The sequence below is a fragment of the Phocoena sinus genome, chromosome 1, assembly GCF_008692025.1.
Source record: "Phocoena sinus isolate mPhoSin1 chromosome 1, mPhoSin1.pri, whole genome shotgun sequence".
Taxonomy (NCBI): Eukaryota; Metazoa; Chordata; class Mammalia; order Artiodactyla; family Phocoenidae; genus Phocoena; species Phocoena sinus.
The window spans coordinates 57,934,414-57,948,184 of NC_045763.1; the positions used below are offsets into that span (position 1 = coordinate 57,934,414).

The 13,771-nt window shown below is 40.2% G+C and overlaps 1 protein-coding gene across 11 annotated transcripts in view; it reads left to right on the plus strand.

The window, feature by feature from the left end:
- SGIP1 (SH3GL interacting endocytic adaptor 1) overlaps nt 1-13,771 on the plus strand; it is a 218,285-nt gene that overhangs the window by 201,573 nt on the left and 2,941 nt on the right. For all 11 annotated transcript variants that reach the window (XM_032611983.1, XM_032611953.1, XM_032611992.1 and 8 more), the window contains 3 exons: nt 502-634; nt 11,826-12,028; nt 13,639-13,703. In XM_032611983.1, the coding sequence (XP_032467874.1) occupies nt 502-634; nt 11,826-12,028; nt 13,639-13,703 (401 nt within the window). The remainder of the gene's footprint in view (nt 1-501; nt 635-11,825; nt 12,029-13,638; nt 13,704-13,771) is intronic.

The window sequence follows — 13,771 nt, forward strand, 5'->3', positions numbered from 1 at the left end:
GTGTTTACAGATATTTGTTTACACATTTGTTTACAAATGTTCGCTTACAAATATTTACTAAGTAATTTCTGAGACCCTACTGTTCAAGTAAATTCAACAGAAAATCAATGTACTCGACTCCTTGATTGCATTAACCGACTAATTCATAGGAAATGGTGGCGATGTAGAAAGGGCTATTAAATTTGGGTTAATAAATAATTCAGTGTTTAAAGCAACCAGTTATCATCACGATTGGTTAATATTACTGGGTAATATTACTGGGTACAAATCACTGAGATTTATAGCAATACAATAATGCCTCCCTATGGGTATTAATCTATTAACATAATACCATTCAGGACTACAATTATACTAAAACTATACTATTGTTAATAATATAATCTCTACAAATTGTCAAAGATGGAGATAGAAATCAGATGACAATTTGAAAATATGCTTTTTTGTGTGGTTTATGTTTGTTACAAAATGCTACTCAATCATTTTTTCTTCCCAATTGAATAGTGATAATACCCAAAATGATGCCAATACCAAGGAATTCTGGGTAAACATGCCAAATTTGATGATTCACCTAAAGAAAGTGTCGGAACAAAAGCCCCAGGCTACATATTATAACGTGGATATGCTCAAATATCAGGTAAGCCTATTTATATGGTCAAGGTGTCTCTTTCACATTACAAATGTATATTCTAACATACCTAACATTAAATAAAAGTAGACAAAGTAAAATTTCTTTCAATATTATTTAAAAGCTAGAATTTATAAGAAAACAGAAACCTTAAAAGACTATTTGGAGGCTATATAGTGTCAAGAATATTCATACATATTCTTATTAGTTGAAACCTGCAAGTAAAAAATTTCATTCAAATTTAGGGAAACACGCCAAAAAATGAATTTTCAGAAAACTACATCAATTAAGATTACAAATATTGACAAAATATTTCACTGTAATTTCGTTAAGATATTACCGTACTAAAATCTCTTACTTTAAATGATTAAATGTAAGTAATTTGGTGTTTTTTCATAATGTGATAGTCTATGAATTAAATTCTGATGAAACTTATGTTAAGAAATAATTTAATGAGAATATTTGGTACAACACATTAAAGGATATGAGAACTTTCTTTTTGTGTTTAGGATTTCCCTTTACCCCAGAATATTACTGATTTAATAAATAAGCCTGTTTCAAACCAGGGTTCTAGAGAGCGTGAGTATCCCACTGATTCCTAGCCACTTGATCTCTTTTGAAAGTTGTACTTTAATAGAAATCAGTGCATCTCAAACATGAGTGTACTTTACAATCACCAGGGCGGTTATAAACAAATGCTGATTCTGAACTGGTGCTAATTATAGACAGACACAGATATAAATATAGATAGATGTCTCTATAAAAATCTATTTATAGATAAAGATGGAGATGGGGAGGTGGGAGGGGAGAGGGATAAAGATAGAGACAGAGACAGAGACAGAGACATCTACTGGGCCCTGACACTCCCAGAGATTTTTATTTAATTGGTTCAGGATGTGACGTAGGTGTATATATTTTTACAAGTCCTCCAAATGATTATAACGCACCCTGTGGATTGAAAACCACATGTTCTAAGGGAACCATTGAACATGAAGCATCTATGTAATTGTACATTTCACAAAAATACAAATGAATATAATGTTTTTCTAGTAAGAATAATACCATTGAAGCTTTGGACATTATAACAAAACGTAGAAAGTAAACAGAATTCACCTATTGCAATATGAGCTTGGTATAAAGTACTATAATGAAGGCAAGAGACTGAATTCTGGAATTAAGTCAGCTTCCTACTGTCCACTGACCTTGGGCACTTAATGTCCCTGAGCCTCAGTTTCCTCATCTGCAAATTAGGAAAAAATGATTCCTACCTAGGTATTTTATAGGCTGTGACATTTCAAAGTACTTTGTGAAATGTAAGTAGCCCTAGGCCTGACATTTTGTTTTAAAGGTGCTCTGAGGAATCCCTTTTGTTGTGGTTTAGTTGTGCTGTTGTTATTGTTTTTCAACAATGCAAGGGATTGGTTGGGAGGCATAATTAGCATTTTGTGGGATCAAATCACATCATGTTTACTTTCTGGCCACCAGTAGCACCCTCCCAGTAACTGGGACAATCACATATCCATAAAGCACCTCCCCAGGTAGAGGAACTACTGAGAAGTTGAGAACTCCTGCCAAGGACAGAGTATAGAAATGGGTGGGGAGAGTGGGTCTGCTCTGCTTTTGAGCTATATCTTAAGTAACAGACTTCTACATAAAAGTGCATTTGCAGAGGACTGGGCTGCTAAAAATATTTAAAGTTTAAAAACTTTATTATAAAGCTTATCATAGAGATTATTATAAAGTTTTAAAGCTTTTATTATAATGGTCATCAAACTAAAATTACGTCATCAAAAGCCATGTCTGTCATCTTATAAAAGAATCCATGTCTGGGTCTGTTTCTGCAGCAAAACCATGGCTGACTTTTTTTTTTTTTTTTTTTTTAAACATCTTTATTGGGGTATAATTGCTTTACAATGGTGTGTTAGTTTCTGATTTACAACAAAGTGAATCAGCTATACATATACATATGTTCCCATATGTCTTCCCTCTTGCGTCTCCCTCCCTCCCACTCTCCCCATCCCACCCTTCCAGGCTGTCACAAAGCACCGAGCTAATATCCCTGTGCCTTGCGGCTGCTTCCCCCCAGCTATCTACCTTACTACGTTTGTTAGTGTGTATATGTCCATGACTCTCTCTCGCTCTGTCAAAACTCACCCTTCCCCCTCCCCATATCCTTAAGTCCGTTCTCCAGTAGGTCTGCGTCTTTATTCCTATCTTACCCCTAGGTTCTTCATGACATTTTTTTCCCTTAAATTCCATATATATGTGTTAGCATACGGTATTTGTCTTTTTCTTTCTGACTTACTTCACTCTGTATGACAGATTCTAGGTCTATCCATCTCATTACAAATAGCTCAATTTCATTTCTTTTTAAGGCTGAGTAATATTCCATTGTGTATATGTGCCACATCTTCTTTATCCATTCATCCGATGATGGGCGCTTAGGTTGTTTCCATGTCCTGGCTATTGTAAATAGAGCTGCAATGAACATTTTGGTACATGACTCTCTTTGAATTTTGGTTTTCTCAGGGTATATGCCAAGTAGTGGGATTGCTGGGTCATATGGTAATTCTATTTGTAGTTCTTTAAGGAACCTCCATACTGTTCTCCACAGTGGCTGAACCAATTCACATTCCCACCAGCAGTGCAAGAGTGTCCCCTTTTCTCCACACCCTCTCCAGCATTTATTGTTTCTTGATTTTTTGATGATGGCCATTCTGACTGGTGTGAGATGATATCTCATTGTAGTTTTGATTTGCATTTCTCTAATGATTAATGATGTTGAGCATTCTTTCATGTGTTTGTTGGCATTCTGTATATCTTCTTTGGAGAAATGTCTATTTAGGTCTTCTGCCCATTTTTGGATGGGGTTGTTTGTATTTTTGTTATTGAGCTGCATGAGCTGCTTGTAAATATTGGAGATTAATCCTTTGTCAGTTGCTTCATTTGCAAATGTTTTCTCCCATTCTGAGGGTTGTCTTTTGGTCTTGGTTATGGTTTCCTTTGCTGTGCAAAAGCTTTGAAGTTTCATTAGGTCCCATTTGTTTATTTTTGTTTTTATTTCCATTACTCTAGGAGGTGGGTCAGAAAGGATCTTGCTGTGATTTATGTCATAGAGTGTTCTTCCTATGTTTTCTTCTAAGAGTTTGATAGTTTCTGGCCTTACTTTTAGGTCTTTAATCCATTTTGAGCTTATTTTTGTGTATGGTGTTAGGGAGTGATCTAATCTCATACTTTTACATGTACCTGTCCAGTTTTCCCAGCACCATTTATTGAAGAGGCTGTCCTTTCTCCACTGTACATTCCTGCCTCCTTTATCAAAGATAAGGTGTCCATATGTGCGTGGGTTTATCTCTGGGCTTTCTATCCTGTTCCACTGATCTATCTTTCTGTTTTTGTGCCAGTACCATACTGTCTTGATTACTGTTGCTTTGTAATATAGTCTGAAGTCAGGGAGCCTTATTCCTCCAGCTCCTTTTTTCGTTCTAAAGATTGCTTTGGCTATTCGGGGTCTTTTGTGTTTCCATACAAATTGCGAAATTTTTTGTTCTAGTTCTGTGAAAAATGCCAGTGGTAGTTTGATAGGGATTGCATTGAATCTGTAGATTGCTTTGGGTAGTAGAGTCATTTTCACAATGTTGATTCTTCCCATCCAAGAACATGGTATATCTCTCCATCTATTTGTATCATCTTTAATTTCTTTCATCAGTGTCTTATAATTTTCTGCATACAGGTCTTTCGTATCCTTAGGTAGGTTTATTCCTAGATATTTTATTCTTTTTGTTGCAATGGTAAATGGGAGTGTTTTCTTGATTTCACTTTCAGATTTTTCATCATTAGTATATAGGAATGCCAGAGATTTCTGTGCATTAATTTTGTATCCTGCTACTTTACCAAATTCATTGATTAGCTCTAGTAGTTTTCTGGTAGCATCTTTAGGATTCTCTATGTATAGTATCATGTCATCTGCAAACAGTGACAGCTTTACTTCTTCTTTTCCAATTTGGATTCCTTTTATTTCCTTTTCTTCTCTGATTGCTGTGGCTAAAACTTCCAAAACTATGTTGAATAAGAGTGGTGAGAGTGGGCAACCTTGTCTTGTTCCTGATTTTAGTGGAAATGCTTTCAGTTTTTCACCATTGAGGATGATGTTTGCTGTGGGCTTGTCATATATGGCTTTTATTATGTTTAGGAAAGTTCCCTCTATGCCTACTTTCTGGAGGGTTTTTATCATAAATGGGTGTTGAATTTTGTCGAAAGCTTTCTCTGCATCTATTGAGATGATCATATGGTTTTTCTCCTTCAATTTGTTAATATAGTTTATCACATTGATAGATTTGCGTATATTGAAGAATCCTTGCATTCCTGGAATAAACCCCACTTGATCATGGTGTATGACCCTTTTAATGTGCTGGTGGATTCTGTTTGCTAGTATTTTGTTGAGGATTTTTGCATCTATGTTCATCAGTGATATTGGCCTGTAGTTTTCTTTCTTTGTGACATCCTTGTCTGGTTTTGGTATCAAGGTGATGGTGGCTTCGTAGAAGGAATTTGGGAGTGTTCCTCCCTCTGCTATATTTTGGAAGAGTTTGAGAAGGATAGGTGTTAGCTCTTCTCTAAACGTTTGATAGAATTCACCTGTGAAGCCATCTGGTCCTGGGCTTTTGTTTGTTGGAAGGTTTTTAATCACAGTTTCAATTTCAGTGCTTGTGATTGGTCTGTTAATATTTTCTATTTCTTCCTGATTCAGTCTTGGCAGGTTGTGCATTTCTAAGAATTTGTCCATTTCTTCCAGATTGTCCATTTTATTGGCATAGAGTTGCTTGTAGTAATCTCTCATGATTTTCTTTATTTCTGCAGTGTCAGTTGTTACTTCTCCTTTTTCATTTCTAATTCTATTGATTTGAGTCTTCTCCCTTTTTTTCTTGATGAGTCTGGCTAGTGGTTTATCTATTTTGTTTATCTTCTCAAAGAACCAGCTTTTAGTTTTATTGATCTTTGCTATTGTTTCCTTCATTTCTTTTTCATTTATTTCTGATCTGATTTTTATGATTTCTTTCCTTCTGCTAGCTTTGGGGTTTTTTTGTTCTTCTTTCTCTAATTGCTTGAGGTGCAAGGTTAGGTTGTTTATTCGAGATGTTTCCTGCTTCTTAAGGTGGGCTTGTATTGCTATAAACTTCCCCCTTAGAACTGCTTTTGCTGCATCCCATAGGTTTTGGGTCGTTGTGTCTCCATTGTCATTTGTTTCTAGGTATTTTTTAATTTCCTCTTTGATTTCTTCAGTGATCACTTCATTATTAAGTAGTGTATTGTTTAGCCTCCATGTGTTTGTATTTTTTACAGATCTTTTCCTGTAATTGATATCTAGTCTCATGGCGTTGTGGTCGGAAAAGATACTTGATACAATTTCAGTTTTCTTAAATTTACCAAGGCTTGATTTGTGACCCAAGATATGATCTATCCTGGAGAATGTTCCATGAGCACTTGAGAAAAATGTGTATTCTGTTGTTTTTGGATGGAGTGTCCTATAAATATCAATTAAGTCCATCTTGTTTAATGTATCATTTAAAGCTTGTGTTTCCTTATTTATTTTCATTTTGGATGATCTGTCCATGGGTGAAAGTGGGGTGTTAAAGTCCCCTACTATGAATGTGTTACTGTTGATCTCCCCTTTTATGGTTGTTAGTATTTGCCTTATGTATTGAGGTGCTCCTATGTTGGGTGCATAAATATTTACAATTGTTATATCTTCTTCTTGGATCGATCCCTTGATCATTATGTAGTGTCCTTCTTTGTCCCTTTTAATAGTCCTTATTTTAAAGTCTATTTTGTCTGATATGAGAATTGCTACTCCAGCTTTCTTTTGGTTTCCATTTGCATGGAATATCTTTTTCCATCCCCTTACTTTCAGTCTGTATGTGTCTCTAGTTCTGAAGTGGGTCTCTTGTAGACAGCATATATAAGGGTCTTGTTTTTGTATCCATTCAGCCAATCTGTGTCTTTTGGTGGGAGCATTTAGTCCATTTACATTTAAGGTAATTATTGATATGTATGTTCCTATTTCCATTTTATATATTGTTTTGGGTTCGCTACTATAGGTCATTTCCTTCTCTTGTGTTTCGTGTCTAGAGAAGTTCCTTTAGCATTTGTTGTAAAGCTGGTTTGGTGGTGCTGAACTCTCTCAGCTTTTGCTTGTCTGTAAAGGTTTTAATTTCTCCATCAAATGTGAATGAGATCCTTGCTGGGTAGAGTAGTCTTGGTTTCAGGCTATTCTCCTTCATCACTTTCAGTATATCCTGCCACTCCCTTCTGGCTTGTAGGGTTTCTGCTGAGAGGTCCGCTGTTAACCTTATGGGGATTCCCTTGTGTGTTATTTGTTGTTTTTCCCTTGCTGCTTTTAATATGCTTTCTTTGTATTTAATTTTTGACAGTTTGATTAATATGTGTCTTGGCGTGTTTCTCCTTGTATTTATCCTGTATGGGACCCTCTGTGCTTCCTGGACTTGATTAACTATTTCCTTTCCCATATTAGGGAAGTTTTCAACTATAATCTCTTCAAATATTTTCTCAGTCCCTTTCTTTCTTTCTTCTTCTTCTGGAACCCCTATAATTCGAATGTTGGTGCGTTTCATGTTGTCCCAGAGGTCTCTGAGACTGTCCTCAGTTCTTTTCATTCTTTTTTCTTTATTCTGCTCTGCAGTAGTTATTTCCACTACTTTATCTTCCAGGTCACTTATCCGTTCTTCTGCCTCAGTTATTCTGCTATTGATCCTATCTAGAGTGATTTTAATTTCATTTATTGCATTGTTCATCGTTGCTTGTTTCATCTTTAGTTCTTGTAGGTCCTTGTTAACTGTTTCTTGCATTTTGTCCATTCTACTTCCAAGATTTCGGATCATCCTTACTATCATTATTCTGAATTCTTTTTCAGGTAGATTGCCTATTTCCTCTTCATTTGTTAGGTCTGGTGGGTTTTTATCTTGCTCCTTCATCTGCTGTGTGTTTTTCTGTCTTCTCATTTTGCTTATCTTACTGTGTTTGGGGTCTCCTTTTTGCAGGCTGCAGGTTCGTAGTTCCCGTTGTTTTTGATGTCTGTCTCCAGTGGCTAAGGTTGTTTCAGTGGGTTGTGTAGGCTTCCTGGTGGAGGGGACTAGTGCCTGTGTTGTGCTGGATGAGGCTGGATCTTGTCTCTCTAGTGGGCAGGTTCACGTCTGGTGGTGTGTTTTGGGGTGTCTGTGGCCTTATTATGATTTTAGGCAGCCTCTCTGCTAATGGGTGGGGTTGTGTTCCTGTTTTGCTAGTTGTTTGGCATAGGTTGTCCAGCACTGTGGCTTGCTGGTCGTTGAGTGAAGCTGGGTGCTGGTGTTAAGATGGAGGTCTCTGGGAGATTTCCGCTGTTTAATATTATGTGGAGCTGGGAGGTCTCTTGTTGACCAGTGACCTGAAGTTGGCTCTCCTACCTCAGAGGCAGAGCCCTGACTCCTGGCTGGAGCACCAAGAGCCTTTCATCCACACGGCTCAGAATAAAAGGGAGAAAAAGTAGAGAGAATTAGTAGAAGTATGAGGAAAGAAAGAAGGAAAGGAGGAAAGGAAGGAAGGAAGAAAGAAGCAAAGAAGGAAAGAAAGGAGGGAGGGAGGGAGGGAGGGAGGAAGGAAGGAAGGAGGGAAAGAAGGAAAAAAAGACAGAAAGAAAGATGATACAGTAAAAATAAAATAAAGTATAATATAGTTATTGAATTAAAAAATATTTAGAAAAAAAAAAGGGACGGATAGAACCTTAGGACAAATGTTGGAAGCAAAGCTATACAGAGAAAATCTTACACAGAAGCATACACATACACCTTCACAAAAAGAGGTAAAGGGGGAAAAATCATAAATCCTGCTCCCTGAGACCACCTCCTCAATTTGGGGTGATTCGTTGTCTAAAGGAGGGAGGGAAGGAAGGAAAGAAAGAAAGAACGAAGGTAAAGTATAATAAAGTTATTACAATTAAACTTAATTATTAAGAAAAAGAATTTTTTAAAAAAAGTCATGGACGGATAGAGCCCTAGGACAAATGGTGGAAGCTAGAGTATACAGACTAGATGTCACACAGGAGCATACATGTACACCTTCACAAAAAGAGGAAAAGGGAAAAAAATCATAGATTTCGCTCCTAAATTCCACCTCTTCAATTTGGGATCATTCCTTGTCTATTCAGGTATTCCACAGATGCAGGGTATATCAAGTTGATTGTGGAGCTTTAATCCGCTGCTTCTGTGGCTGCTGGGAGAGATTTCCCTTTCTCTTCTTTGTTTTCACAGCTCACAGGAGCTCAGCTTTGGATTTGGCCCTGCCTCTGCGTGTAGGTCGCTGGAGGGCGTCTGTTTTTTCAGGCCGGGGGTTGGGGGATGGGGGTAGGAGGGGCACTACGTGCGGGGCGGGCCTGCAGCTGCAGAGGCAGCGTGACGTTGCGGCAGAGGCCGGCGTGACGTTGCACCAGCCTGAGACCCGCCGTGCGTACTCCCGGGGAAGTTGTCCCTGGATCCCGGGAACCTGGCAGTGGCGGGCTGCACAGGCTCCGCGGAAGAGGGGTGTGGAGAGTGACCTGTGCTCGCACACAGGCCCCTTGGTGGCGGCAGCAGCAGCCTTAGCGTCTCCCGCCCGTCTCTGGGGTCCGCGGTTTTAGCCGCGGCTCGCGCCCGTCTCTGGGGTTTGCGCTTTCAGCCGCGGCTCGCGCCCGTCTCTGGGGTTTGCGCTTTCAGCCGCGGCTCGCGCCCGTCTCGGGGGCTCGCGCCCTCAGCCGCGGCTCGCGCCCGTCTCTGGGGTTTGCGCTTTCAGCCGCGGCTCGCGCCCGTCTCGGGGGCTCGCGCCCTCAGCCGCGGCTCGCGCCCGTCTCTGGAGTTCCTTTAAGCAGCGCTCTTAAACCCCTCTCCTCGCGCACCAGGAGACAAAGAGGGAAGAAAAAGTCTCTTGCCTCTTCGGCCGGTGCAGGCTTTTCCCCGAACTCCCTCCCGGCTAGTCGTGGTGCACTAACCCCTTCAGGCTATGTTCAAGCCGCCAACCCCAGTCCTCTCCCTGAGCTCCGTCCAAAACCAAAACCCGAGCCTCAGCTCGCAGCCCCGCCCGCCCCGGTGGGTGAGCAGCAAGCCTCTCGGGTTGGTGAGTGCTGGTCGGCACCGATCGTCTGTGCAGGAATCTCCCCGCTTTGCCCTCCGCACCCGTCGCTGTGCACTACTCCGCGGTCCCGAAACTCCCCCCTCTGCCTCCCGCAGTCTCCGCCCGCGGAGGGGCTTCCTAGTGTGTGGAAACTTTTCCTCCTTCACAGCTCCCTCCCACTGGTGCAGGTGCCGTCCTTATTCTTTTGTCTCTGTTTTTTCTTTTGCCCTACCCAGTTACGTGGGGAGTTTCTTGCCTTTTGGGAGGTCTGAGGTCTTCTGCCAGCCTTCAGTAGGAGTTCTGTAGGAGTTGTTCCACGTGTGGATGTATTTCTGGTGTATCCGTGGGGAGGAAGGCGATCTCCGCGTCTTACTCTTCCGCCATCTTCAAGGTCCCCCCCCATGGCTGACTTTTAAGCACAGCCTGCCTTCAGGTCCACGTGGTGTCCATATGTGCAGGCATTACTAGGCCAATAAAGAGCTGTTTATATTCTTTAAAATCAGCAAAACTTATACTCCATGAGTAAAACTGCAAGGGCACAGACACCACCCACACGGCCCCTGCTGTGCGCGTGTACTTATAAAAGGTACATAGAAGTAATAACCTTGCAAATTTTTCACTGTGGGCCCAGGATTCTAGTTGATATTATTGTCTTATAACTTTTTGCTGCTTCTTCAAACCTGGCTTTTCCTTAGTCAAATTCACCTTTGTCTAACTCACTGGTTTGTGAAGAGCAAATATGATAAGAATATTAATAGGTAACATGTATTAAAATGTTAACTCCTTACTGTATATGAGGCACTAGGCCGAGTGTTTCATATAAAACATCTTCTTCAATCTTCCTAACATCTCTAGGCATAAATATTATTATTATTTCTGGGACTTCCCTGGCAGTCCTGTGGTTAAAAGTCCACCCTTCCAGTGCAGGGGCCATGAGTATGGTAAGGGAACTAAGATCCCATATGCCACATGGTACAGCCAAAAACATTTTTAAAAATTAAAAAATATATATTATCATTCCCATTTGGCAAATGAGGAAATAACTGAGGCACAGAGAAGTTTTTAGTGACTGGTCAAAGATCACTCAGCTTGGAAGTGACAATCAGAACTCACACCCAAATATATCTGAAAAAAACAAAAACACTAATTTGAAAAGATACATGTTCACAGGAGCATTATTTACAATTTGCCAAGGTATGGAACAACCTACATGTCCATCAATAGATGAATGGTTAAAGAAGATGTGGGGTATATGTATACAATAGAATACTACTCAGCCATAAAAAAGAATGAAATTTGCAGCAACATGGATGGACTTGGAGGGCATTATGCTAAGTGAAACAAGTCAGACAGAGAAGGACAAATACCGTATGATACCATTTATATGTGGAATCAAAAAATTCAACAAACTAGTGAATATAACAAAAAAGAAGCAGACTCACAGATATAGAGAACAAACTAGTGGGGAGAGGGAAAGGGGAAGGGGCAATAGTAAGGGATTAAGAGGCACAAACCATTAGGTATAAAATAAGGTACAAGGATATATTGTACAACATGGGGAATATAGCCAATACTTTATAATAACTGTAAATGGAGTATAACCTTTAAAATTATGAGTCATTGTATTGTGCACCTGTAACTTATATAATATTGTATAGCAACTCTATTTCAATTAAAAGAAAGAAAGAAAGAAAGGGAAAGAAAGAAAGGAAAAACGACCTCACACCCAGGATTGTCTGCCTTCTTGGCCTCAGCTCCTAACCAGTGTGCTACCAGCTCCCTATCTGACATAAAGTGCATTGTAAACTCTAAAGTGCTATAGAAACTTTAATAATTGATTTTATATTTTTAATCTGTAACAGTTCACCTGAAGCACCCAGCTCTCACTCATACGGCACCCTTCATGGTGATTTTTTTACTGAGTGCTCACTTGTGGGCGGCACAAACAACATTATGACATTTTGATATCTACGAATATTCCATTGGGAGATAATAATAGCTTCTGGGTTTGTTTCAGATTAATATTCAAGCCTTAAATGTTCTCCTTCCTGTCTTTGGCAAGGTGTCAGCCCAGGGCATTCAGTCCACACCTCTGAACCTGGCAGTGAACTGGCGATGTGAGCCGGCAAGCACCGACCTGCGCATAGATTACAAATACAATACGGATGCAATGACAACGGCCGTGGCCCTCAACAATGTGCAGTTCCTGGTCCCCATAGATGGAGGGGTAACCAAGCTCCAGGCTGTGCTCCCACCAGCAGTCTGGTAAGGAGCCATTAGTCCCCTTCCTCTTCACCAAAGGGCTCCTGGGCAAAGGGATCACAGACTTTTTAGCATTTGTGTTTCCTACAGGAAGAGATCACAGCAGGCCTGGGTGTCAGGGTTCAGGGCATTAAAGAGAAGCTGCTATAGCTAATTTCAAGCAGAAAATGATTTAACACAGGGATTTAGATGTTCACACAAAAAAAGAGGAACAAGCTTTAGACTGGATCTCCAAGAATATTTCCCAGAAGATTGCAGAACTGGTCCACCAGGGGAGCTGCTACCTCTGCTACAACCAGGAAGGAGAGAAATTAGAAGGCTGTCAGTGGAGCCATTGAATTCAAGAACCCACCACCCTCATGAGAGTCTAAGGATAAGAGAGCTCCTACTGGCACTGCCTAAACTGCTTCTCAACAACTACAAAACTGAGACTGGACTGGAGCACTGTTTAACAAGATCCCCACATCTCAGTTAGGCTGCTGACCAGCAGAAAACAGCCCAAAAAGCATCAGGAAAATGGCCTCTGCCTCCCTTCTATCCTCCAGATTTCAAGTAGTACCTATAATTGATGGACCCTAATCTGCATCTAGGACCCTAATTACAAGGGAGTCTGAGTTTCATTTTGCAGCCTCTGGACTATTAAAAGGCACACTAGAGAAGGTATGGGAACAGAAACAGAATAGACACTGAGTACCAATAGCAGATGTTAAAAAATCCTTTCCTCCTAAGGAAAAATACTCCAGTTTTTCCACATGATTGTTAGAAGCAAAAAGTAGAACATTAAAAAAGAAAAAAAAGGGCTTCCCTGGTGGCGCAGTGATTGAGAGTCCGCCTGCCGATGCAGGGGACACGGGTTCGTGCCCCGGTCCGGGAAGATCCCACATGCTGCGGAGCGGCTGGGCCCGTGAGCCATGGCCGCTGAGCCTGCGCGTCCGGAGCCTGTGCTCCGCAGCGGGAGGCGCCACGGCAGTGGGAGGCCCGCGTACCGCAAAAAAAAAAAAAAAAAAAAGAAAAAAAAATAGAATGTCAGCCATGTGACAGCTCCAATTTAAATTACCTGAATTAATTGATCAACTAACACTTCCCATCTATTTATTCAGTAGATGTGTTAAAAAAATTTTTAACTGCATTGTCCTCTAAATGTTTATCTCTCTGACAGTGTTGTGACTAGTTACAATAAGGAAAGAGAAAGGAGAGTATTTATGTATGGATGAATGGATGCATGGATGGATGGGTAGACAGATGGAAGGAGGGAGTGAAGGAGGAAGGGATGGATAGATAGATAGATAGATAGATAGATAGATAGATGGATGGAAGGAGGGATGGAAGGAGGAAGGGATACATAGATAGATAAATAGATAGATAGATAGATGGAAGGAGGGAGGAAAGGACGAAGGGTTAGATAGGTAAGTAGGTAGATAGATAGATAGATAGATGGAAGGAGGGAGGGAAGGAGGAAGGGATGGTTAGATAGATGATAGATAGATAATGCTTTAATTGTAGCTAAAATTTTTAAGATCATTTTTAGTAATTAATACTATCTGGAAAAATACGACATCCATTAAACAGAAACCCTTGCATATGAAAAAGTCTTTTACCTACTTTATTTTTAGGAATGCTGAACAGCACAGAATATTGTGGAAGATTCCTGATATTTCTCAGAAGTCAGAAAATGGAGGTAATGTAATCACAGGCTTATTTTATTTAATATATAAAGCTGAAATAACTTTCAGATATTAGAAACTT